The sequence below is a fragment of the Eulemur rufifrons genome, chromosome 6, assembly GCF_041146395.1.
Source record: "Eulemur rufifrons isolate Redbay chromosome 6, OSU_ERuf_1, whole genome shotgun sequence".
Lineage (NCBI taxonomy): Eukaryota > Metazoa > Chordata > Mammalia > Primates > Lemuridae > Eulemur > Eulemur rufifrons.
The window spans coordinates 16,203,837-16,230,986 of record NC_090988.1 but is presented as its reverse complement, the minus strand read 5'-3'; the positions used below and the strand labels follow the sequence as shown (position 1 = coordinate 16,230,986).

Sequence of the window (27,150 nt, the reverse complement as noted above, 5' to 3'; positions counted from 1 at the left end):
CCTCAAGCAATCCTCCCGCCTTGGCCTCCCAAAGTGCTGGGATTACAGGGGTGAGCCACTGTGCCTGGCCCAACCTTAGTTTTAAAAACTCTCTGGTAATAAGAAATTTCAGATTAGACCTTTGAAAACCTCTCTAGGCTAAAAAGCCAAACCAAGGACTTGCCCAATTATGTTCTGTTACAAGGAGACTAGATTCTTATTGAACCTATGCAAATACCTATTTTGCCATGAAAATAAGAATATTTAATAAGAGTTTCCAAATTCTGGAGCAATTAGGTAGGGAGAAAAAGATAAATGTTCCATTTTTTGTTTACAAAAGTATATGTTATCAAGTTGTTGTAACTTATAAACAGCTTAAGAGAACACAGAAAAAGAGTTCCTTAAATCTGAAAGATAAGACATTAAAGAAGCAGCAATGTTTCAAATAAAAAGTCATAAAGATTGTAATTACTCTCATCAGTTAACTTAGTCCCGTATAATTGATTATTGTTTTGCTTGATATTTGGTTAGCAGTTTTATGAATCCATCAGTTTCCCATTAGAGTTTTGGAAATTCTTACTCTGTCCAATAATATCATCTTAAAGTTATCAGAAACCTGTACTTGTCAGAGTCTTTTTCATAACTCTCTTACGATAATATCATGTAACTGACAAAGAAATTTGATTGTTTTGGTGACATACAGAATTTTAAGATAATAGTTAGAATTGTGACTTATAACAATATATTAGGACATATCAGATTTTTAGGCATTTCATATAATTTTTTGCAACATTTATAATATATATCCATATAAATGGAACTAAGAAGATTAAACATCAGCTGCATTTACAATGCTTCCCACACAATTTAACATACAAATAAGCCTAATTAGTTTAAAATCTCTCTGTTTATGAGAAGAGAAAATAAGTTCTTTTGACATATTCTCAGGACCCTTCTAGAAACTCCCAGAGTTAATTTGGGATCCAAAAGACTTAATTTAGAATTTGATTTTTAGAAGTTGTCAAAATGGCAAACGGTTTAAAATACTTGATTAAATTGGGTTATTAGTCACTATAAACAATAGTGACAAAGGATTTTAAAAGCAAGTAAAGAAGGTTACATGGTTGTAAAAAAAAAAAAGAAACACTTCAGCTTTTTTAATATGGAAAAGACTCACCTTTTAAAATAATCAAAGACCTAAAGCCAGGTATGGCACTATGTAGCTGTAGTCCCAGCTACTTGGGAGGCTAAGGTGGGAGGATTGCTTAAGCCCAGGAGTTTGAGTCCAGCCTGGGCAACATAACAAGACCCTGTCTGTTAAAAAAAAAAAAAAAATCAAAGACCTAATAAAAGACAACATGAAGTTTAAGAAATTATCCTGATAAAACACAAAATCTTTGTTTTCTAGGCCAGTTACTTAAAAGGTAAAGAAAACTTTCATAATTGAGAACAGACCAATACTCCAAGAAAACTGTCTTTTTAACAGAGAGAAAATCAAATTCTAACTTTACATCAGTACATTATTGAGGTTATTTATTTTTAAAAAAACCTTATGAATAAAATCTTTCTAATGTTAGTAGTTTGACCATACCTAAAATTCCTTTCTCAGACTCTCTACAACTTTCTATATCTGTTCAGTTTTTTGTCTTACTCATTTTCTTCTTTTTTATTCTAGAACAATCAGTAATCTTGCTTTAAGACAAAATAACTCTTTTTTTCCCCTGATGAAAACACAACCTTATATACTTTTCCTTATTAAAACCACATCCTACTTTTTTGGTACATTTTTCATTTACAGTTGTTTCCTTCCATGGTTACTATATCTAGTAGTTTTAATTACATATATTAATTAAAATTCTTAACCCTTAGTAAACTTAATATCTAGTGAAAGTAGGAAGTACATGATTTTATAATTTTTATTTTTTAAATTTTGATTTATTTACTTTATATTTAATTTTTTTTGCTTTATTAGTTTTAATCAGCTCATTATAATTATACATGTTTGTGGGGTACAGTATGATATTTCAATGCATGTATACAATGTGTAATGATAAAATCAGGATGATTAGCATATATATCACCTCAAACATTTATCATTTCTTTGTGTTGGGAACATTAAAAATCTGCTCTTCTAGCTATTTGAAAACAAACAATACATTGTTAATTATAGTCACCTTGTAGTGCCATAGAGGACTAGAACATAGTCTCCTATCTAGCTGTACTTTCTATCTGTTAACCAGCCTTTGGCTGTTCCCCCATACTGTTACCCTTCCCAGCCTCTAGTAACAAGTATTCTACTCTCTACTTGAATGAGATTAACTTCTTTAGCTTCCACATATGAGAGATAACATGTAGTATTTATTGTTCTGTGCCTGGTTTATTTCACTTAGCATAATATCCTCCAAGCTCATCCATGTTGCTGCAAATGACAGGATTTCATTCCTTTTTATGGCTAGTCTTCCATTGTGCTTATTTCTTTACCCATTCATCTGTTGCTGTACACTCAGATTGATTCCATATCTTGGCTGTTGTGAATAGTGCTTCAATAAACAGGTAAGTATGGGTATCTCTTTGATTTCACAATTTTTAAATAGCATATGCTTCCTCATAGCACAGGATATGCTTACTAGGAGACCCAGATATCTCTAAATCTTCTTTAATAAGAAACCAAAAATACATAAGCTTAAATTCATGTTCAGGGGTGGGCGCGGTGGCTCATGCCTGTAATCCTAGCACTCTGGGAGGCTGAGGCGGGAGGATCGCTTGAGCTCAGGAGTTTGAAACCAGCCTGAGCAAGAGTGAGACCCTTTCTCTACTAAAAATAGAAAAATTAGCTAGGCATCATGGTACACACTTGTGGTTTCAGCTACTTGGGAGGCTGAGGCAGGAGGATCACTTGAGCCCCGAAGTTGGAGGTTGCTGTGAGCTAGGCTAACGCCATGGCACTCTACCCAGGGCGAGACCCTGTCCTCCTCCCCCTCCCCCCCCAAAAAAACAAAACAAATAAAACTCCTTCAGGAATTAGTGTTTTAGTAGTTCACCTTATTTGGACATGGTCTAGATATTTAGTGAATATATATCATTTAATTTAACTTACAACTTTAAGTTTTCAAGTTTTCAAAACAATTTTGGAAACTTTTCAGGCAGACATGTAAACAAAACTATTTGTCATCTCAGGTTAGTTTTCTTTTCTTTTTTTTTTTTTTTTTTGAGACAGAGTCTCACTCTGTTGCCCAGGCTAGAGTGAGTGCCGTGGCGTCAGCCTAGCTCACAGCAATCTCAAACTCCTGAGCTCAAGCGATCCTCCTGTCTCAGCCTCCCGAGTAGCTGGGACTACAGGCATGCACCACCATGCCCGGCTAATTTTTTCATATATATTTTTAGCTGTCCATATAATTTCTTTCTATTTTTAGTAGAGATGGGGTCTCGCTCTTGCTCAGGCTGGTCTCGAACTCCTGAGCTAAAACGATCCGCCCACCTCGGCCTCCCAGAGTGCTAGGATTACAGGTGTGAGCCACCACGCCTGGCCAGGTTAGTTTTCTTGTTGACAAATTTTTTTACCAGATAACATGAGCCTATTTGACTAATGAAGCTAGGTAAGGTATCTATTTTTACTAAATCATCAATATTCTTATTTATTAAAGGTTATTCAAGTCATATGAACTTGGAAACCATTTAAAAAGGCTAGTTCCTTTCTTTTCTGAGAAAATACTTAATTTATACAAGTACTTATTTTTCTCTAGGACATTTAAGTAGAGATCTTTGAATATTACTCTAATAATATCGTCTGGAGGTAGAAATATATTACATATAAGTCCTGTAGACATACACAAACATATAGACAGACACAGAGGTTCGTGACTTCTGTTCTGAAATTTTAGTCATGTGTCAGGCACAATAATAGAAAACTCACTAGTTGGATGCACATTGTGTTCTTGGCAGTTAAAGTTACCTGTTCAGATGGCTAAAGCCTTTAATTAATATTTGTGGAAAAGACTTTTAAGATTTTTCTTTTGCCAGTTTATTTCTAAAAGTTCCTTCCCCCCCCTTCCTTCTGGTGAGTCATTTCCCTGAAGCCTACATTTAATTTTTTAATTTTTTAAAAATTTCAGAATATTACAGGGGTACAAACATTTTGGTTACATAAATTCCTTTTGCACAAGAATGGAAAAACAAACACCACATGTACTCACCATTAAATTGGTAGTAATCGATCAACACTAATGTGCATACATGGCAAGTAACATTCATGGCGTGTTGGGCAGGTGAGGGGGAGGGGGATGGGTAAATTCCCACCTAACACATGCAGTGCATGCTGTCTGGGGGATGGGCACGCTTGTAGCTCTGACTTGGGTGGTGCAGTGGTGCAAAGGTAATTTATGTAATCAAAGTGTTTGTATTTATACCCCCTTAATACTCTGAAATAAAAAAATTCCTTTTTTACCTTTTAAAAATAGCATATGCTTCTTCATAGCATAGGATATGCTTACCAGCAGACTCAGATATCTCTAATTTTTCTTTAATAAGAAGCCAAAAATACATAAGCTTAAACTCATGTTCAAGGCTGGGCGCGGTGGCTCACACCTGTAATCCTAGCACTCTGGGAGGCTGAGGCAGGAAGATTGCTTGAGCTCAGGAGTTTGAGTCAAAGTTATAAGTGTGCCCATCCCCCAGATAGTGTGCACTGTACCTGTTAGGTATGAATTTACCCATCCCCTTCTTCCCCCTCCCACCTGCTTGATTTCCAATGAATATTGTTTCCATATGTGCACATAAGTGTTGACCAATTAGCTCCAATTTAATGGTGAGTACATGTGGTGTTTGTTTTTCCATTCTTGTGATACTTCACTTAGAAGAATGGTCTCCAGTTCCATCTAAGTTAATACAAGAGGTATTAGTTCACCATTTTTTTATGGCTCAGTAGTACTCCATGGTATACATATACCCCATTTTATTAATCTATTCATGTATTGATGGGCACTTGGGTTGTTTCCATATCTTTGCAATTGTGAATTGTGCTGCTATAAACATTGGAGTGCAGGTGTCTGTTTTATAGAATGTCTTTTTTTCCTTTGGGTATATACCCAGTAGTGGGATTGCTGCATCAAATATTAGTTTTACTTTTAGTTCTTTGAGATATCTCCATACTACTTTCCATAGAGATTGTACTAGTTTGCAGTCCACCAGCAGTATATGAGTGTTCCCATCTCTCTGCATCCATGCCAACATTTGTTGTTTTGGGACTTTTTGATAAAAGCCATTCTCACTGAACTTAAGTGATATCTCATTGTGGTTTTGATTTGCATTTCCCTGGTGATTAGAGATGTTGAGCATTTTTTCATATGTTTGTTGGACATTAGTCTATATTCATTTGAAAAGTTTCTGTTCATGTCTTTTGCCCATTTTTTAATAGGGTTTTTAATTTTTTTCTTATTGTTTTACTGAGTTCTTTATAGAACAGCCATTTATTGGATGTATAGCATGCAAATATTTTCTCCCATTCTGTAGGTTGTCTACTAGCTCTAATAATTGTTTCTTTGACTGTGCAGAAGCTTTTTAATTTGATCAGGTCCCATTTATTTATTTTTGTTGATGCTGTGATTGCTTTTGGGGTCTTCTTCATAAATTCTTTGCCTATGCTGATGTCTGTAAGAGTTTTTCCAACATTTTCGTCTATTAATAGAATCCTTATACTTTCATGCCTTAGGTTTAAGTCAGTTATCCATCATGAATTGATTTTTGTGAGTGGTAAGAGGTGCAGATCCTCTTTCAAAGTCTTCTACATGTGGCAATCCAATTTTCCAAGCACCATTTATTGAATAGGGATTCTTTTCCCCAGTGTATGTTTTTGTCTGCTTTGTCAAAGATCAGATGGCAATATGAGGGTGGCTTTACATATTGGTTCTCCATTCTTATCCATAGGTCTATGTCTCTGTTCTTGTGCCAGTACCATGCTGTTTTAGTTACTATAGCCTTGTAGTATAACTCAAAGTCTGATAAACTGATGCCTCCCAATTTGTTCTTTTTGCTTAAGGTTCCTTAGGCTATACAGGGTCTTCTCTGGTTCCAAATGAAGCATAGAATTATTTTTTCTAGATCTGTGAAAAATGATGTTGGTATTTTTATAGGGATTGCATTGAATCTGTAGATCACTTTGGGCAGTATAGACATTTTAACAATGTTGATTCTGCCAATCTGTGGGCACGGTATGTTTTTCTATCTGTTTATGTCCTCTGCTATTTCCTTCCTCAGTGTTTTGTAGTTCTCCCTGTAGAGGTCATCCACCTCCTTAGTTAAATGTATTCCTAGGCATTTTATTTTCTTTGTTGCTATTGTGAAAGGTGTTGAGTCTTTGATTTGGTCCTCAGCCTGACTGTTGTTGCTGTATATGAATGCTACTGATTTGTGTACATTGATTATATAACCTGAGACTTTGCTGAATTTATTTGTCAATTCCAGTAGTCTCTGTAAAACCACTGAATATAACCCCAGAATCTTTGGGGTTTTCTAGATTTAAGATCATATTGTCAGCAAAGAGTGACAGTTTGACCTCTTTTGCCCCCATTTGGATACCCTTGATTTCCTTCTCTTGTCTGATTGCTCTGGCTAGGATTTCCGGCACTATATTGAATAGAAGTGGTGATAGTGGGCAACCTTGTCTGGTTCTGGGTCTTAAGTGCAAATGCCTTCAATTTTTCCCCATTCAGCATGATGTTAGTTGTGGGTTTGACATATATGGCTGTTATAATTTTGAGGTAAGTCACACCTATGCCTATTTTGTTAAGCGTTCTCATCATAAAATGGTGCTGAATTTTGTCAAATCCTTTTTCTACATCTATCAAGAGGATCATATGGTCTTTGTTTTTACTTATATTTATGTCATGAATTACATTTATAGATTTGTGTATGTTGAACCATCCCTACATCTCTGGGATGAAGCCCACTTAGTCATGATGGATTATTTTTTGATGAGCAGCTGAATTTAGTTTGCTAGGATTTTATTGAGAATTTTTGCATCTATATTCATAAGGGATATCAGTCTGTAGTTTTCTTTTTTTGTTGAGTCCTTTCCTGGCTTTGGTATCAAGCTGATGTTGGCTTTGTAAAACCTGTTGGGGAGGATTCCTTCCTTTTAAATGTTATGGAATAATTTCTGCTGATTTGGCTCCAGTTCTTCTTTGTAGGTCTGGTAAAATTTGCGTGTGAAACTATCGGGTCCAGGACTTTTTTTTTTGTTGGAAAATTTTTTAGTGTTGCTTCAATTTCGTTACTTGATATTGATCTGTTCAGAATTCTATTTCTTCCTGATTGAGCCTAGGGAGGCTGTGTGTTTCTAAGAATTTGCCCATTTCCTCCATGTTTTCAAGTTTATGTGCATAGAGATCTTTACAGTATTCAGAGATGATATTTTGTATTTCTGTGGTATCAGTTGTAATTTCTCCTTTTTCATTCCTGATTGACCTTATTAGAGTCCTTTGTTTTCTGCTTCCAGTTAATCTAGCAAGAGGCCTGTCAATGTTGTTTATCTTTTCAAAGAACCAACTTTCTGTTTCATTAATCTTCTGTATAGTTCTTTTGTTATTGATTTCATTTAGTTCTGCTCTGATCTGGTTATTTCTTTTCTTCTGCTAGGTTTGGGATTAGTTTGCTCATCCTTTTCCAGTTCCTTGAGATGATTCATTAGATTGTTGATTTGTGATCTTTCTGTCTTATGGATGTAGGCATTTATGGCTATGAATTTTCCTCTCAGGACTGCTTTAGCTATATCCCACAGATTTTGATTACTTGTGTCCCCTTTATCATTTAGTTCAAATAATCTTTTGATTTCCATCTTAATTTTCTCTTTTACCCAACTATCATTCAGCAGTAGGTTGTTTAATTTTCATGACTTTGTGCAGAGATGAGTGTTTCTGTTGGAATTGATTTCTAATTTTATTCCATTGTGGTCTGAGAAGATGCATAGTATAATTGCTATTTTTTTTGAATTTGTTAGACATGTCTTTTGACGTAGAGTGTGATCAATCTTAGAGAATGTTCCATAAGCTGATGAGAACAATGTATATTCAGTGGTTTTTGGGTAGAATGTTCTGTAAGTGTCTGTTAGGCCCATTTGTTCTAGAGTTCTGTTTAAGTCCATTGTTTCTTTATTTTGTATTTGAAGGATCTGTCCCCTTCTGTCAGAGGGATGTTGAAGTCCTTGGCTAATATGATCCTGCTGTTTATCATTTTGTTTAGACTGAGTAGGATTTGCTTTATGAATCTGGGTGCACCTGTGCTAGGTGTGTAAATATTTAGAATTGTTATGTCTTCTTGGTGATGTTCCCTTTACCATTATATGATGATCATCTTTATCTTTCTTTACTTTTGTTGATTTGAAGTCTATGTTATCTGATATGAGAACTACTACACCAGCTTTCTTTTGGTTTCCATTTGCATGGAATATTGTTTTCCCTCCTTTCATCTTGAGTCTGAATGAGTCCTTGTGGAGTAGATGTGTTTCCTGGAGACAGCAGATACTTGGCTTGTATTTTTTTATCCATTCAGCCAGCCTATGTCTTTTCACTGAGGAGTTCGAGCCATTCACATTTACTGAAAGAATTGATAAGTGGGGTGGATTTCCGTTCATCCTGTTGAGTAGAACTTTGTTGCTTTGTTTTCTCTCTTGAGCAACTGTGGTATCTGGCCTTTGACCTTTAGCTTTTGGGTGATTTTATACTGGTGGGTGTCTATTGTGCTGATCTGTGTGTAATGCAGTTCTGAGTACTTCCTGCAGGGCAGGTCTTGTCTTGACAAATTCCCTCACTGTTTGCTTGTCTGAGAAAGACTTTATTTCCCCCTCATATATGAAACTTAGTTTTACAGGCTGGCCATTATTCTGTTTGAGAAGACTGAGAATGGGGGCCCAATCCTTTCTGGCTTGTAAGGTCTCTGTTGAGAAGTCTGAAGTTAGTCTGATGGGTTTTCCTTTGTAAGTTACCTGATACTTTTGCCTTCCGGCTCATAGGAGTGCCTCTTTTGTGTTTGTTTTGGCCAGTCTGATGAATATATGTTATGGTGTTTGCCTCTTTGTAATGAATCTCCCAGGAGTTCTTTGAGCTTCTTGTACCTGGATATCTAGATTTCTATCAAGGTAAGCGAAATTTTCCTCAATTATTCCCTCAAATAGGTTTTCTAACCCTTGTGTATTTTCTTCTTTTCCCTCACGGATACCTATGATTCTTATGTTAGGCCTCTGCACATAATCCCATATTTCTTATAGGCTTTATTCTTTCCTCACATTTCTCTACTCTATCTCTTTGACTGACTTGTTTAATTCAACGGTGTTGTCTTCAAGCTCTGAGATTCTTTCTTCTGCCTGATCTAACCTATTAAGGCTTTCCACTGTGTTTTGTATTTCCTTGAATGAATTTTTCATTTCCAGAAGTTCTGTTTGATTTTTGTTTAATAATTCAATTTATTTAGTGAATTTTTCATTCATTTCCTGCATTGTTTTTGTGGCTTCTTTGTGTTGGCTTTCCATGTTATCTTGCATTTCATTGAGCTTCCTTACAATCCATGTTTGAAATTCTTCATCTGTCATTTCAATATTCTGATTTTGGTTGGTATCCATTGCTAAAGAGCTGCTGCTCCTTTTTGGGGGTGTCCTTTCGCTTTGATTCTTCATACTTCTGGAGTTCTTTCACCGATTCCTTCTCATCTGGAGCAGCTGTTGCTTGTTACCTTTGGATTGTCTTTTGTTTAGGTAATGACATGCCCAGTTTAGTCTCTGAGCCAGTGGGTGGTGCTTGTGGGTAAGAATCAACCTCACCCTGCATGATAGAGTCAGTAAATGTGTAAAAGGGCATGCAAATTGACCTCCCAGTCAGTAGTTAGCGCTTGCCGGAGGGAAGTCTGCAAGGTTGTTTTGGGGTCTTGTGACCAGCTCTAGTTCCTCAGGAGAAGCACTCAAATGCCCCAGGTGGTGGGTGGGGCCCTGGGACTTCCAGGTGAGTCCTTATTCTCCACCTCAGCAGGGGCGGGTTGGGGAGTAAGGCTGGGTAGGGCTGGATTGGATGAGCCTGCCCTCAAGCTCCACAAATGCTGGCAAGGGATTGGCTTCAACAAGGGTCAAAGGTCCCCTCCCCAACTCTGGGCAAAGCTGCCAGGGAGGGCTAAAGTGGTCCCACTCAACAAGAAAGTATGGGTGTAGAGGTGGGACTGTCTAAGGCCCTCAGTCCGCAGTCTGGAGCAGGCCTCCCTCCTTTCCACCCTCCCCTATTCTAGGGTTTCCCCTGGGCCTCTGCCAGCAGACAGGACCTCAAGCCAGCTGAGGGCTCTCCCACTTCTGTGATGCAAGCTGAGAAATTCCCTGCCCAAGATCCCGGCTAGAGCTGGGAGCATGGTCCTCCCATGGAGGAGGGGTGCCTCACAAGCACGCTGCAGCTAGGACCCACACACACTGCACTCTCCTCCCTAATATGCCCCTGTAGGCACCCACACCTCATGAGACTAATTCAAAACTATTCCTTCTGTGCCCCGACAGCGCAATCGAGACCTGGGTGTATGGGATCTGGCCGCAGGCCTGTCCCTGAGGCCCGTAGGTCAATCTCTGACCATGCTAGGGAGAAGCATGCTGGTCCCGAGTCACCCATGGAGTGCCCAAGCTGGTTCAATGTCCCTTCACCTTCCGGTGTGTCCTGCTCTGATGGGGCCACCGGGTAAGCAGCACCAGGGAGGGCTGGCTGGCAGGGAGCTCACACTCCGAGCACCCCTCAGTCTGCTGAAGGACCCCAAAAGGAAAAGTCTGAGTCCTGCTCTCTGTGCTAGCCTCTGTGTGGCAGCTCAATTGTCTCTCTTAGCAGCTGTGGGTGGGGCAGGGAAAGGGAAGAATAAGAGTCTAGGTGGAGGAAAGTCAGCGCTCTGGTCATCTTAGACCCTCTCTCCAGAAGGCAGTCTGCCCAGAATGACCATGCTCTGGAGTCACAAAGATCACCTGGAACCCACTGGACCCCTGTGGCTCCTGCAGTCTGGGCCAGAGCTGGGAAATGTCTGTGTGAGGACAAGCAAGGCAAAAGCTGAGGAGTTGAAGCCCCCTGGGGAGGACAAAGGCGCACGGTGGGTAGAGAAGCAATATGGCACCTGCCGTCCAGCTTGGATCTGTGGAGCAGGAGGTGCCCTGAGGGGATTGGAAGCCTGTCTGCAAGAAGCTCCTAGCTCACTGGCGGCAGGCAGCAGTCTCTGGGCTCGTGTGGGCAGAAGGTCTCTCCAGCAGCTTGGGAGCCCACTGACTGTCTGAGATGCAAGGGAGGGAGCAGCTAACCACACCCTTCTGGCTGGTTTCCAAGCCTCTCGTGGGTTGATAACCTCCGATACCTTTCTCCTTCCAGTTCTTCTCTGCGATCTCTTCCCGTAGAGTCTCCCAAAGGTTCTGACACCCTTCCTTCAGACCCTCATCTGATCTATGTTTGTCTGTTTGTTTTTTCTCTTTCGTCTAAAACTTCTTACTGAGACACTCTGGCTGATGTGGGGGTGGGGGGGGGGGGTGTCTCTGGTCCACCATCTTGGAGCTCAGGTCTCAGTCTCCTGAAGCTTGCATTTTGAAGATTTAGACATCTCAATGGCACAAAGAAAGGATTTTAAGTTTTCTTCAAGAAGAAGTTTTGGGTCATAGTCACCTGTTATCAGGAGTTAATCTTGTTGAGAGTGTGGACTGAATTTTAGGTGAGCCATTGAGGGACAGCAGATCTGTTTCTAATTAGTCTTTATCCTTTTTAGCCTTAGGCAGTTACCTTTATAATAGCTCTGAGTTGTGTTCAAGATTAAGAGTTACGTTTCGTTGTTACAGATACTCCTGGCTCATTTGGGGATCTAATTTTTAAAGAAGTTGGTGTTGAGGAGGTTCAGAAAAAGCAAGAGATCAAAAGGTTTAGTGGGTTCGGAATAATCTTTCATTAGTGTGCTGTAGAGATTCCTTTAAGAGAGCCTATTTTTTTGAGTCATTCTGTCTTTCTAGAAGCCTCTGTGTACCAATAAAAAATATATCTCATTGTTTCTGAGGCTTCCAGGATCCCCTTTTCCCCTAATTTGGCCATAGATGCATAATTTCATCTAGAATAAAACTTCCCCACATGGCTTCTGTAACTCTATTAATCTTCCTGAGGTGTAACTGTTTCTCTAGAAAGGCACAGATTTTGGGTCCATAATTTCTCAGCATAAAATTAGCTGGAGTTCCAGACCGAGGAGTCCTAGACGCCTTAGATTCTGACAAACCCATAATACCCTGTCCTCCTAAAGATTTACTTACCTGAGGCCTCCAACTGGACCCAGTCCAGTTCCTGTCAAACACCCAGTTCCAACTCCGGGTCCCAATCTGGATTCCAGACCTTGTCTGGAAGCTAGTGCACTAGACTGGACCTCATCCAGTTCCTGTCAAACACCAAGTTTGACTTCTGGATCCAATCAGAAATAAAGCTACTCAAACTTGGAGACATAAAGGTGCAAGCTGTGGAGCTAGAAATCTGAGAGGGATTTATCCAGGACCTCCAGAAGCACTGAGAAAGCAGTGAGCACAGTGGGCGTGGTGGACACCTTTTGCCTGGTTCCTTGATGCACCTGGGGGTCCACTTGTGCCACTAGCCAGAGAAAGTTCTCTGTTTTAAGAGCTCATGTGATGAGATTATGCCTACCTGGACAGTCTCCCTTTTTTAAGACCAACTATGCCATGTAAGACAACACAGTCATGGGAGTAAGAGCTCATCCCGTTCACAGTTTCCAGGGATTAGGGAGTGTAGAATGTCAGAAGGCTATTTCTAGATTCTGCTCCCACTGCCACTTTCTGACATGACTATTTTATATTATCTCCTTTTTTTTTCCAGCCTGCTCTAACTCCCCTCCATCCCCTACCCTCTTGTTCACCTGATGACCTTGCCTGTCACAGAGGCCGCTGCGTGAAAAGCCCTGAAGTTTCGGGTTCACAAACCTCCCACTTCCACGCTCATCTTCTTTGCCTGTATTTCTAGCTTGGGATCCCTCCCCTCTTGCCTTCCCGAAGACTCTAATTCTTCACTTTCTTCTTGCTCTTCTTCGTCAGTCTTTCCCTATCTCCAGGCATCCTCACCATCATCGTACAACCATGCGCTAGCACTGGCTGTCTTAAACATAAATAAACTTTCTGGGACTCCACCTCCCACATCTGTCACAGCCACACTTCCTGAGCAAGAAGGCTGCACTCTCCCATTCACACTCACTCACCCACTCCAGTCTGGCTTCTGTTACTACTACACTGAACTGCTCCTGTCAAAGTCACTATTCTGGTTATCTATCGCTGCATAATAAACCACCCCCAAATTTAGTGGCTTTAAACAAAAATTTATGACTGTCTCATGCTTCTGGGCTCAGCTGGGAAGTTCTCACTTGGGGTCTTTTTCTCATGAGGTTGTGCTCAGCAGTTGGGACTGGAGTCATCTAAAGCCTCAGTTGAGCTAGACACTGAAGATGGCTCATCTCACTAAAGATGGCTGGCAGGTGATGGTGGCTGTTGGCCAGGGGATTAGCTGGTGCTAGTGACTGGAGTGCCTACACGTGGTCATTCTGTGTGGCTTGGGCTTCTTAGAATGGCAGCTGAGTTCCAAGAGGGAGTGTCCCGGGAGTGAGCATTCCAGGAGACTCAGGTGGAAGCTGTAGGCTTCATAAGACCCAACCTTGGAAGTCATGCAGCATGACTTCTACCATCTACTGTTGACCCAGCGCCATGATAGATTCAACAGGAAGGGATGACACAGGGGCACAGTTGCGTAGGAGGCCATGTTTGGAGGCTAGCTTCCACAGTCACCAACAACTTGGTCTTCATCTTACTTGACTTCTTTTTTTTTTTTTTTTAATTTTTTTCTTTTTGTGGTTTTATTTAAGTCTGTCACTGTGATACTTGACTTCTTAATAGCAATTGACCTAGTTGATCACTCTTTTTCAGAACTCTCCCTTCTCTGGTTCTACAAATCCCTGGCTTTCCTCTTTCCTCACTGACTGCTCTTTAATCTCCTTTCCTTCCCCACAAAAACCTAAATATTAGACTGCCTGAGATTCTAGTTTGCCCCAAGAATTACAGAATTATTTCTCCATAGTGTTTCCCAACATGATCTTACTTGCCCCATGGTCGATGTCCACCATCCAAATGCTTATTTCTATCAAATTTGTATTTCTACCTTGACTTCTTACCTGTGCTCAGGACTGGGATATCCAGCTGTTTTCTTGTTACTTCTACTTAGATGTCTAACTGGCATCACAGATTTAATATATACGCTTCCCCACCCCAATACTTCCCCAGCCTTTTCTATCTCAACAGATGGCATCGTCATCCACTCATTGTTTAAGCAAAAACCCAAAGGTCATCCTAGATTCCTTCTCACTTCCCCTCAACCCCTACCCCCCAACATCTAAACCACCACCAGTAAGCAAGTCCTCTCTGTTTTTTTTTTTGTCGTTGGCCAGGCATGAATGTATTTTTTGGATATATTTGATTTACATTGTTTAGCACAGTAATACATTTATAGAGACAAAAAGTATTACTAGGTTTATAATCTAAAAGCAGTCTGTTACCCCATGCTAAATTCTTACTGCCCAAAGCAGCCACTCTCAACTATTTAAATATTTCTTCTGTTATTTACTTCTGTATTTTAAAATTTCTTTTATATATATTTTCATATATATATACATGCATATATAGGTATTCCTTGATTTTTTATTGTTTAATATTATCTGTTGACTTTCAACTATGGAAAATATGGTTTTAGCTCTCCTATATGCCCATTTCCTCTGCCACCAAATACATACACTTATTCTTTTCCCATCCTCCTATACAGCTTTTTTTTTTTTTTGAGACAGGGTCTTACTCTGTCACCTAGGCTGGAGTGTAGCAGGGTGATTATAGGTTACTGCAGCCTTGAACTCCTGGGCTGAAGCGATCCTCCTGCCTCAGCCTCCTGAGAAGCTGGGACTACAGGTGTGTGCCACATATGCCCAGCTAATTTTTAAAATTTTTTTGTAGTAATGCGATCTCACTATGTTGCCCAGGCTGGTTTTGAGCTCTTGGCCTCAAGTGATCCTCCTGCCTCAATCTCCCAAAGTGCTGGGATTATAGGCATGAGCCACCATGCCTGGCCTTCCTATATAACTTTATCATAATTTTTTGGTGAAAATCACTATTCAGTGTTGCTGTAGTCCATTCTGGCTGCTATAACAAAATACCATAGACTGGGTGGCTTATAAACAACAGGAATTTATTTCTCACAATTCTAGAGGCTGGAATGTCCAAGATCAAGGTGTTGGTAGTTTCAATATGTGACGAAGGCCCACTTTCTGGTTCATAAACAGCGTCTTCTTGCTGCATTCTCACTTGGTGGAAGGGGCAAGGGATCTCTTTTATGAGAGCTCTACTCTCACGACCTATTCGCCTCCTAAAGACCCCACCTCCAAATACCATCACTTTGCGGGATAGGATTTCAACATATGAATTTGAAATTGAAAAAATTATATAGAAGGGTCCTGTCTGTACCCTTTTTTTTTTTTGAGACAGAATCTCACTTTATTGCCCGTGGTTAGAGTGCCGTGGCTTCAGCCTAGCTCACAGCAACCTCAAACTCCTGGGCTCAAGCGATCCTTCTGCCTCAGCCTCCCGAGTAGCTGGGACTACAGGCATGTGCCACCATGCCCGGCTAATTTTTTCTATATATATATATTTTTTAGCTGTCCATATAATTTCTTTCTATTTTTAGTAGAGATGGGGTCTCGCTCTTGCTCAGGCTGGTCTCAAACTCCTGAGCTCAAATGATCCACCCGCCTCGGCCTCGGCCTCCCAGAGTGCTAGGATTACAGGCGTGAGCCACCGGCCCGGCCCTGTCTGTACCGTTGAGGTACAGAGGTTAGAGGTCCTATATTTCCTTCACCCAGTTTCCCTCAATGGTAACATTTTATGTAATTGTAGTACAATATAAAAACTGGGAAATTCGTATTGGTAAAATACACAGACCTTATTCAGATGTTACCAGTCATCTGTTTTAACTCTAAATAGATCTTAAAGTCACCACTTCTCTCTATTTTACCACTATGACTTTTGTCCAAGTTGCCATCGTCTATTTTAGGACAAGTGCAATCTCCTCCTGATTTCCTGCTTCTGCTGTTATTCTGTACCCCGTTCCCAAAGAGCAGCAAGAGGGGTCTTCTAAAAACATGATCAGATCACATCTTTGAGCACTTCCCATTTGCCCTTGGAATAAAATCGAACTCTTCGCCATGCCCTCCAAGGCCCTCATTGAATCTGGCTCTTGCCTACCTCTTCAGTGACATCTCGGACCATTCCCTATGGACCCTTCCTGTTCCCCTGCCTGGTTGTTCTTCCTGCAGTTCTTCCAGTGGCTGGCTTTGTCTCATCTCTCAGGCCTCAGCTGAAAGGACACTCCCTCGGACTCTCCCTGATAATCCTAAGGCACCACCCATTTTTTTTTATCATCTTCTGTGTATAAATGATACCAATCTACAATTATCTGATTTATTAATTGGTTTACTTGGTTAATGTCCATCTCCCATACTAGAATATAAACTTTATGGGGACAGGAACTTGTCTGTACCATTCACTGCTCTCTTCTCATTGCCCTGTGCAGGGATTGGCATGGAGTGTACACTTAATAAGTGCTGGAAGAGATATTGCCTGGATCGGGGACGCTGTTGAGGGACTGTGTGCTCTGAGAGCTGTGACACCAACCAGCAGTTGTGAGCCAACCTAGAGACTGAACCCTCAATGGCTTCCTCTCCCTTTCCCCAAGTTTTGCAGGATATAGAAGAAATAAAAATAAAATTTCTTTTTTGGTAACAAGCTTATAAACTAGTAAAGCTTTTTGTGCTCTTATTTTCCCTCTGGGGAGCCTGTTAGCCTGGCAAAGAGACCCCGCGTATGTATGCCTGTAGCACATTGTTGAGGCTGTAAATTCAGTGAAATTTACCTATTTTAAGTGAATAGTTTGATGAGTTTTGACAAAGGTATGTACCCATGTAACCACCCCAGAAAATTAGTTTTTTGTGCCTTGGCTTTTTCTGCTGCTTCTTTAAAATGGTGGTAAAATACACATAACATAAATTTGTCATCTGAACCATCTTGAAATGTACAGTTCAGTGGTGTCATGTACACTCACACTGCGGTGCCACTGTCGCCGCCGTCCAGCCACAGAACTGTTTTCATCTCGCAAAACTGAAATTCTGTACTCCTTACCAGCGGTCTCCAACCTTTTTGGCACCAGTTTCGGAAGGCAATTTTTTCACGGCCATGGGGCGGGAGGGCAGGGGAGGTGGAGCCCAGGCGGTGATGCCAGCGATGGGGAGGGGAGCAGCTGTACACACAGATGAATCTTTGCTTGCTCGCCCTCACTGCTCGCCTCCTGCTGTGCACCCACCTTCCTAAGTTTCATGGAAGGTGGGGAGGGGTTGGGGACCGCAGCATTAAACAATAGCTCCCCATTCCCTCTCCCCACAGCCCCTGGCAACCATTATTCTACTTTCTGTCTCTATGAATTTGACTTTTGTCTTATTTTTAAAAATTGTGGTTAAAAAAAAAATCATAAAATTTGCCATGTTAACCTTTTTTTTTTTTTTTTTTTTTTTTTTTTGAGACAGAGTCTCACTCCGTTGCCCGGGCTAGAATGAGTGCCATGGTGTCAGCCTAGCTCACAGCAACCTCAAACTCCTGGGCTCAAGCAATCCTTCTGCCTCAGCCTCCCAAGTAGCTGGGACTATAGGCATGAGCCACCATGCCCAGCTAATTTTTTTCTATATATATTTTTAGCTGTCCATATAATTTCTTTCTATTTTTAGTAGAGACGGGGTCTTGCTCTTGCTCAGGATGGTCTCAATCTCCTGACCTTGAGTGATCCTTCCGCCTCCTCGGCCTCCCAGAGTGCTAGGATTACAGGCGTGAGCCACTGTGCCCGGCCCATCTTAACCATTTTTAAGTGTACAGTTCAGTAGTGTTAAGTAGCAGCTTTTTTAAAAGGTAATTTTAGGTTTAGCTGTGAAATCAGAAAACCTCAAATAACAGTAGCTTAAATAAGGTGGTCCATGGCTGCCATGGCAGCTCCATCACCAAAGACCCAGGCTCTTTTTTTTTTTTTTTTGAGACACAGTCTCACTCTCTTGCCCAGGCTAGAGTGAGTGCCGTGGCATCAGCCTAGCTCACAGCAACCTCAAACTCCTGGGCTCAAGTGATCCTCCTACCTCAGCCTCCCGAGTAGCTGGGACTACAGGCATGTGCCACCATGCCCGGCTAATGTTTTCTATGTATTTTTAGCTGTCCATATAATTTCTTTCTATTTTTAGTAGAGACAGGGTCTCGCTCTTGCTCAGGCTGGTCTCGAACTCCTGACCTTGAGTGATCTTTCCGCCTCGGCTTTCCAGAGTGCTAGGACTACAGGTGTGAGCCACCGCGCCTAGCAGGACCCAGGCTCTTATCTGTGCTTTGTCATTTGTAACACAGTTGTCTATCTCATAGTCCAAAATGGCTGCACCAGTTCTGGCCATCAACTCCAGATTCCAGCCAGCATAAGGGGAAAGGGGGAGAAGGGCTCACTTTCTCTCTTTCAGAGCACTTCCTAGAAATGACACCTTATTTTGTGCTTTTATCCCATTGGACAGAACTTAGCCACATAGGCTCATCTCTCTGCAAGGGAACTGGGAAATGTAGGCTTTATTCTGGGCTGTGTATTCCAGTTCTAATTTCTGGGTCCCATTCTGACAGAGAAGAGGAGAATGCATGTTGGGGAACCTCCAGTGGTATCTGCAGTAGCTTCCCTGTCTCATAGGGGTACCAGCCACTGGGAGGTCATCCTCGCCCACTGGGACCAGAGTCCTGATGTGCGTGGGGAGGGGGTGTCATGTGTCAGGCCTGGCACCGCTCTCAGCAGGCAGGGCTGGCACCTAAAGGCCACAGACGTGAGAGCACCACCAGGCACCTGCCGCCCATCTGGCGAGGGGGAGAGCTGAGCAGCTGCAGGGGCATCCTCAGCCACAGCAGAAAAAGCCCTGTCTTACCACTGTGGGAGTCCCCTGGGGACCCTGGGCCAGGGCCACACCCCAGTGAATATCCGGATTCTGCCAGGAGAATCGCTGCACTGAAACCAGTTCCTCCATCTTACTAGACTGTGGGCTCCTACAGCCAGGGGCCGTGTCGTTTACATTTTACAGCTTAGCACAGAGCCAGGTTTATTTAGGTGCTTAATGTTTGCTGTATAAATAAACAATTTTAGCCCAACCAGCCTATTTGAAGAACTATTTTAATGAAGCCCGAAAGGGGTAGAGACCAGAGTCATCTAGTCCAAGTTCCCACCAAACTCACTGCTTACTGCAAACCCAGCGGGTGTCCTCCAACTGGCCACGCCCACTGCCAGGCCCTCACCTCCGGCACAGCTGGGCAGCTCCAGCCAGCAGGGCCCCTTCCTGGTGGGGAGGCGCACACGGCCTCCACGGAACTCTCCTGTTGGTCCTGCGCTGCCCTACATGTGATGCGTCCACTGCCACAGCGCCCCCTGCCTCTAAACCTTCCCTGCACCAGGCAAAGAGGGCTCCCACAAGTCTGCACAGGACATGTTTCCTCTTGAGGAGTGGGGGACATTCCAGGCTCAAGAGTGTCCTGAGGCTGAGCACCCAGGCAGGAAGGCTGTCCCACCTTTGTCCTGAAGCCCTCCCGGATTGAGCAGAGCAGAGCTGATGCCCTCACATCTTGCCGGGACTGTCGGAAGGGTTCCAGCTTCGACATGTTCTCACCAGTAAATGAGGAGGCAATTTATTCTTGACGTGGAATTTGTTTCTTGTGCATGTAAATACAGACATGCTCTCACAGCACGAAAGCTGCCAATTCAAAGGAGATGGACATGGTGCAACGAGGCGGAGGCTGTGTGTCACAGGTCCCCAACACTGTGTGCATTTCCTGGTTGGCCAAAGTCCCCACACCTCCCCATTGGAGATCCCCTTGTGCCCCCAGGGAGGCCCTGGGTGTCAGAGATGCAGGTAATGTCTGTCGCAGTGGACAATCTGATCCAGAAATGGGGGTGCTTCTGTTGTTCTTGAGCAGGAATTCATGCCCTTAGTTGGCTGAGGGTGACTCAGGAGAGGGGTGAGGACTGGCAAGGGGGTGGATGGGGTAAGGTCTGGGCAATGTACAGGGACCAGGGCTGGCTTGGCCCTCTGTAAGTAGCCACATCACTGCAGATGTCGCACAGCCTCCGCTAGACCTGCCAGCTCGACCAGAGAGGGGCTGCTGGCTACCGTGGGCTGCTGGCTACCGTGGCCTGCTGCGGAAAGCCTGTAGCACCCCCAGCCCACAGCATGGCCTTTTTGGGTAGGTTTATTTTGTGAGGCCTGATGACCTGTCCCCCTCTTCTCCTTTCCTGAAGTCTGTGGTCCTCTGGTGGCCTCTGTGTCTTCTTAAGCAAACCCTCCCCATGCTGGGCCGCATGGCTGCAGAAGGCAACACCTTCTCCCCAGCACCCTTCTAACAGGGTGGCTGCTAAACTCTTCAGGGGAACAGTTTCAGGGTGTGACAAAGACCCCACGGGAGGTGTCACACAAGTGCCAGGGCCTCACACTGTCCTCTCAGTTGAGGCTTCACGCATGGCCTCCTAGTTCCTTCCAGAAAGACCTCCAAGCTTCAACTGGACTACCCCAAGAATGGGGCTCCCCATACTTCCCTGGCATTTGATTTCCCTTCCCCCACAATGGCTCTTCTCTCCAAGACTCCTCTCCGTGGCACGCGAGTGCAGTGCAAGCAGGGCTGAACAAGAAGGGGCCTGTGTCTCTCCCTCTGGAGAGCTCTGTGCTGGCTGCACCGTGCTCAACGGCCATCGGCCTCACAGTCTGGGACATGGGCAGCTTCTCCTGCCCTCGTTGGGCTTGGTAGCCACAGGGGCTGCTGGCAAGGCAGCAGGGTCGACAGGAGGCAGCAGGAGAGTGGGAGCCAGTGGCATAAATTTAGATCTGGGGCCTTTAAGAAAAATGCTCAGAAGAATCATCCCACCCGCCGCTAAATACCAAATGAGTCAGCCTCTGGACGGTCATCACCCTTCTCCCCCAGAGTCCCTGGCAAGGCAGAGAAGGCTGGCGCAGGGCTGCCTCATAACTGGCAGCAGCTGGAACCCACAGCTACCCTGTGACCCTGTTCCAGCCTCCAATCCCAGGGTGACCCCTGAGGCGGGTTCACATGTTACCTTTAGGGGGAGGAGCCAGGGATGGGGCTCAGGGTTCCCTCCCTACTCCTGAGGGGACAGAATTCGTCCTCAGTTCTTTCTTTGGCTGATACTTTTGGACTTAAGAAATGATGCCTTGGTGACACGGACATCTGCCATCGAACCCTCCTCCTGGGCTTGTCCTCTCAATAGCAGCTGTGACTTGAGGGGGCATTTCTGAACAACCAGAACTGAGGAGAAAAGCAGAGCGCACACCTCAGCGCTTGGTCACAAAAAGCCACGTGTGTGTTCCAGAGCCAGGCCGGTGGCTTGGCCCACGTGCCGGCAGGTGAGTCCGTTGTCCCAGCCAGGTGAGTCAGCAGACATCGAATATTCATTTATTTGGGCAAATGTGTCACATCAGGCTCATTCTGAAAAGAAGGCCAGCATGCGGTGGTTTGCCCCTGGGGGTAGGGTCGCCACAAGCAGGAGGGCAGAAGGAGGCAGGGAAGAGAAGAGGTGGCGTCCCCCAGCGTCCGAGGCGGCATGTGGGACCTCCTGTCCGTGGAGACACCTGGCTAAGCTTGGGGACTGCCAGGGGAGCGAAGCAGGGATGGACACGAGGACAGATTCCAGAGGCTTGGTTTTATTGTGCAGTTTTCTTTTTCCTCAATGAGATGCCATAAGCTGTGGCGACACTACACATGGTCACGGGACAGGCAGAGCTGCCGGGCGGGCGGGGGCTGGGGGTCGGGAAAAGCCATCTTCCCAGGAGTGTCCCGCTCCCGGGTCTCACGTCACTGCCTGCCTCAGCCCCGCCCCCGCCCTGCCCCAAGGTCCCTGAGAAGGCAGGCCTGTGGGGCAGGGGGCTGCCGAGGGGCCTGGGCAGCAGCCAGCAGGGGCTGGCCCTGACGGGTGAGGGAAGAAGCTCCCTTAGAAACTAGGGCCAAATTGTGTGGCTCTCGGACTCTATCCCACCTGACTTCTGGAAGCTCTTGGGGGCCTGGGACAGCCTCGGCGGCGGGGCTTGGCCACCTCTGCAGCCCTCTCACTGCTGGTGGGGGCAATGAAGGCTCATACCTTCAGCTTCCTTGGGAAGGGAGGGGTGAGGGGCCCTCACCTCCCACCCCCTTCTCCAACCCTCCATTAGCACAGCTCTCCTGGCAGAATCCAGATCTTCACTGGGATGTGGCCCTGGCCCAGGGTCCCCAGGGGGCTCCCGCAGTGGTAAGACGAGGGCTTTTTCTGCTGTGGCTGAGGATGCCCCTGCAGCTGCTCAGCTCTCCCCCTCGCCAGATGGGCGGCAGGTGCCTGGTGGTGCTCTCACGTCTGTGGCCTTCAGGTGCCAGCCCTGCCTGCTGAGGGCGGTGCCAGGCCTGACACATGACACCTCCTCCCCACGCACATCAGGACTCTGGTCCCAGTGGGCGAGGATGACCTCCCAGTGGCTGGTACCCCTCCAGCCCGCTACCCCTCACATGCTTTCACGCTCCAAGAGGTCCCCAACCCTGGCTTCCCTTTTCATGAACTCCCAAAGGAAAGGAAGGAAAATCCCTAAATAAACCAGACGGAAGCAGCTCTGGAACGAAGAGTACAAAAAGACAGCCAGAGGTGTGCGGGGAGGGTGAGGTGGCAGTTGGGGGGGGTGGGTAGATCACGGCATGCAGCACTGGGGCTCCTGATAAGGAGTGGGGACCCCATTTCTCCCCGAGGTGTATGAAGGATGGGGGGTGGTCAGCTGACCCAGAGAAGTAGGATCTCTGCACTGGGACTCTTGGCTTCCTGTATCCCCCGTGGGCCCCAGCAGTCACAGGGAAATGAAGTCCGTGGCCTGGAGGAGGGAGAGGGACAGCAGGAGCAGCAGCAGCCACGAGGTGTTCTGGGCCAGCAGGCTGATGCCCTCACACTTGACCAGCTTGTCTGTGGAGAGAGAAATGGGGGGGGGGCAAGGCGGGGGTGAAGGGGGACCAGGACTCAGACAGGCACAGGCCCAGAGCAAGGGCACACTCCCCTCGGGGTGTCTTAGTTGGAACCAGGACTAGCCTGGTCTTCCCCATTTGCAGATTACCGAGCCCTTGAACATACATCATCGTATGAAAACCTCACTAAACATCATCGCAAGAACACGGTGGGTGAGGGAGGTGCTGTCATCCCTGTTTTCCAGCTGGGGAGAAGGAAGACTGGGGAGGCCGAGTGACTTGCTGCAGACACGGTGGATGCATCTGCTACACCACTCTGCCTGGCGACAGGCGCTGAGCCCCCACCCCACTCACACTGAAGAAAGTGGTTCCCCAGGGGCCCAGGCAGCAGTTGGGAGGTGGCAAGGGGCTTATGGGGCCACTCTCCTCTCTGTCCCAAGCCAAGTGAGCTGCCTGTCGCCCTCCCCAGGCTGGCTCTCCCAGCACACTTGGCCTTGTTGGGGGCTTGCCTCACCTCTGAGCACAGAGACGTTTTGGGAGGAGACGGAGGAAGGCTGGCCAGAGAGGCGGAGTTCACACGTGTAGGTCCCCTCGTCCTTGGTGGTGAAGGCAGATAAGTAGAGGACCTTGAGGTTGTACTTGCTGGTTAAGTTGGTTCGGGAGCGGTATGTGTGCTCAGGCACCCCCACAGTGCCATAGAGCACGTGCTTCTTTGTCTCACGGGTCAGGCTGAACTCGTACTGGATGGGCAAGGTGGTGGTATTCTCATAGCGGCAGTCCAGACGGAGGCTCTGGTCTGCCAGGCAGGCCGTTAGGCTGGTCACCTTCTGTCCTCGGGACACCTGCAAGACTGGCACCAGCAGTGCCCCTTCCGAGTTGGAGGAGGTCTACAGAGCAGGGGGCCTCCCCCCCACATACAGTAGAGATGGGCCCCAGAGGGCACAGGGGTCAGCTGTCTGAATGCTTTTTCCTATCCCAGGGATCCCAGAGGGCCAGTCTAACCCCGGCTGCAGACTCCAGCCTCCCTCCCTAGTCTGCCTGAGCCCTGGGCCCTACCGGTGTGTTTCAAGGGCAGGAGATCTTGGGGAGTTGATTCAGGCTCCTGCTTCCCATTTGCAAAGTTCGATTCAGTAGTGTGGGGCAGGGCTCAGCGAATTCTGTTTCCAGAAACCACCTTGGGCCATCAGATCTGCTAGGTGGATTAGCTGACTTCGGGATGAAAAAGAGCCCTCTTTCCCTCAGTCATCTTTACTTTTCTGAGGTCACGAGGGAGAAGCTAGCTTCTCTGAAGGGAAAGAAGCCAGGGTGCCTGGATCCCAGCCCCACCCCTTGGCTGGTACCTGTCAGCAGGAGAGCGATGCCAATGGCCGGGTGCATGGTGCCGACAGCTCAGTCCTGGACCTGGGGTGGGAACAAGATGAGAACCAGCTAAGAGACAGCACAGGTGTGCCCACACTTACTGCCAGGGCTGGGGGCCTCGGGAACATGCCACATGGCTATGATGGACATTTCAGCCTCTCTCCATCCGTCCTCACCTCCCCACTTCTCACGGATGGTGCATTGCCTCTGGCTCTCCCCCTCAGGGAGAGCGAGGGAGGAGTATCTGTGCTTAGTCGTGGAGCACTCACTAGCTAGGTGACTTAAGTGACTTTATTTTTACCATTCTTTCTCCTCTGCTTACATAAGAATGTAAGACCCATGAGGGCAGGAACTTCTTGTTTAAAAAAAAATTTAAAATTGTGGTAAAATAACATGACGTTTACTATCTTAACCATTAATAAATTCAGTATGTTCAGCAGTAAAAGTGTGTTCACATTGCTGTGCAACCAATCTCCAGAGCTCTTTTTATCTTTCAAAACCAAAACTCTATGCCATTAAACAAAAACTCCCCATCCAGGGACTTCCTATTTCTTGTTCAGAAGAAAATCCCCAATGCCCAGAACAGTCTCTGGCATATAAAATATACTCAAAAGTATTGTGAATGAATGAATGAATGAATGAACGGGTCTTTCTGAACCTTACCTACCCACAGGGTTACAGTGGAGATTAAGAAAAGCAACAAACATCTGGCACTGACTGGTGCACAGGAAGTGATCCACAAATGTGAACGGCTAGGGATGGTGGCTAAGGATGCTCCCAGATAGGCGTCTACTTGGCACAAGCTAAGGGTGTGCCTGGATGTGTGTGAGGGAAAGTGACGGTGCTCTCCGATTGCATGTCAGCCAAGGATGCTTCCAAATGTCATCTCTCTGGAGTTCCTGGGGCTGCAGTTTTCCAGTCCATTTCCAATAGCCTCCCTGCCTAGGCTCTCTGCCTTGTCTTTTTTTTTTTTTTTCCTGTGGCTTGGGCTGGACCGACATCCTGGCGTGAGGTGACAGAGCAGGTAGTCTAGCCTGGCAGCAGCAGTGCTCGCCTGACACAGGCCACAGGGGCGGCGTGCGTCTGCGAGTGCGCGCAGGGCCCTGCTTTGGTTGCGTGCGCCCCGGGTGCGCAGAGCGCGCCACTGGCCAAGTTCAGGGTCTCTGGCGCTCAGCCACTGGGCGGGTGAGGCTAAGGACCCACGGCTGCGGCTGCTACGAATGCCCTGTCGGCCCGGGGCAGAGCTGCTACCGCGAGCCAGATCCTGAGGCGCTGTTGCGGAGGAAAAGGGGTTGGTGTCTGGCTTTCATTCGAGGACACTGGCCTCCGGAGGAGAGGTGCAGGCTTGGGATCTAGGAGGGGAAGGGGGAGCGGTGGCCAGAGCAAGGAAGGGAGGAGATAGGTCTGAGGCTGGAGAGGGTAGTAGAACCAAACGGAGGGGTACAGAGCGGTTGGGAAGGTGTAGTCAGCATTCATTACTCTGCCTTGTGTCCTCACGGCCTAGACCCAGAGAAGCTCTGCTCTGCCCCCTCGGCTCCAGCTCCGCCCGGCGGGCCCCACCCTTATCTATTTCCATATTCCAATCCTCTCCTTTCCCTATTGAGGCCCCCTTCCCCCTCACATATCCTTTTCGAGTTCTCCCCTCCCCCGCCTGCCCGCCTTCCACCCAGTCCCCGCCCGTGGCACTGCGGTTTCCTTTTCCTCCCGTGCCCCGCACCCAGCCCGCTGTGAGGTCACCGGGCAGAGGTCCCTCTAGCTCTCCATCTTCCTTCATCTCCCCTCATTTTCACCTGCAGCCCTCACCCCCCACCTTTGCAAGCAGGGTTTGGGCACGTCTGGATGGAGATCAGAACCGAAGGCTGTCTTTGGCGCCCTTCCTCCCGGTTCTTCTCCAGTGCCGCAGCCTCAGACAATCGTCCCCGAGCGGGCGAAAGCCCGGGAGCCCCCTCCCCCAAAGGCCAGACGCGGCGCGGCCCCTGCCCAGCAGTAGGGTCCCGCGCCCGCCCCTGCCTGCGAGGCAGGCCCCTCCCCAGGCCGCTCCTTCCCAGGGCCCCCTCGGAAGGTTTCCTGAAGCCTCGGGTTGGGAGGGCTTGCAGGGATGCCTGGTGGCTATCCCTGCATCCGGGGTCCCGCCCTGGCTCCAGCTCCCACCTGGACTCGGGTCCTCAGCTGCTGCAGCCTCCTGCCGACGCGCCGCCGCCTCCAGTTGCTGCACCCCGCTCGGAGCCTGCAGTTTTCACCAGGGGTGGAGGAGAGGGGAGCGGGGAGGGCTGGGGGCTCAGCCAATCACAGGCGGAGCGGGGAGAGAGGATGGTGGGCGGAGGGAGGAGGAGGCGGTCCCGTGTCGGTGCGGGAGGGTGGGGGGTTGCCGCAGAAGGGGGACCTCACCCTGAGGCTGGTAGCCCTGGCCAGAGACTGGAGGTTTCGGGAGGATTCCAAAGCCTGGAGATCAGGGTGGGGCAGCCCAAACAACATTAGCCACGTCCCCAGCCCCGAGATAATCGCTCCCCTTTCAGGGCTGTGACCCTTTCTTATGATCTGGTCTTCAGAAGTCTGTGGGAAACCCAAGCGTTAGGGGTGCGGGATCCGGCCCCTTGGGCAGGGCCCACGCTTCCACGTTTCCTTTTCAGCAGGAGCCCACCTCCTCCGGAGCCTCCAGGGAGAGGTTTTGGTGTTGGAATATTCCAGTCTCTCTGAAAGGAAGCTGACTGGGT

At 46.4% G+C, this 27,150-nt stretch overlaps 1 protein-coding gene across 2 annotated transcripts; it reads right to left on the bottom strand.

Moving 5' to 3' along the window:
• Positions 1-22,059: 22,059 nt before the first annotated feature.
• Positions 22,060-26,632, bottom strand: THY1 (Thy-1 cell surface antigen). 2 transcript variants are annotated; one of them, XM_069468812.1, is made up of 4 exons: positions 26,588-26,632; positions 24,418-24,478; positions 23,592-23,927; positions 22,060-23,078 (listed from the first exon to the last, which is right to left on the bottom strand). In XM_069468812.1, exons 2-4 carry the CDS (start codon positions 24,452-24,454, stop codon positions 22,966-22,968), a joined length of 486 nt encoding a protein of 161 aa, XP_069324913.1. In that variant the 5' UTR covers positions 24,455-24,478; positions 26,588-26,632; the 3' UTR covers positions 22,060-22,965. The 2 variants fall into 2 exon arrangements, with proteins under 2 accessions (XP_069324913.1, XP_069324914.1); XM_069468813.1 differs by having other exon boundaries at positions 23,592-23,873.
• Between the last annotated feature and the right edge of the window lie 518 nt (positions 26,633-27,150).

Coding starts and splice junctions, on each gene's coding strand:
- THY1 (XM_069468812.1), bottom strand. CDS start 24,454: ATGCACCCGGCCATTGGCATCGCTCTCCTGCTGACAG. Junction 23,928..24,417: donor CATCGCTCTCCTGCTGACAG/GTACCAGCCAAG, acceptor TGCTGGTGCCAG/TCTTGCAGGTGTCCCGAGGA. Junction 23,079..23,591: donor AAACGTCTCTGTGCTCAGAG/GTGAGGCAAGCC, acceptor CTCTCTCCACAG/ACAAGCTGGTCAAGTGTGAG.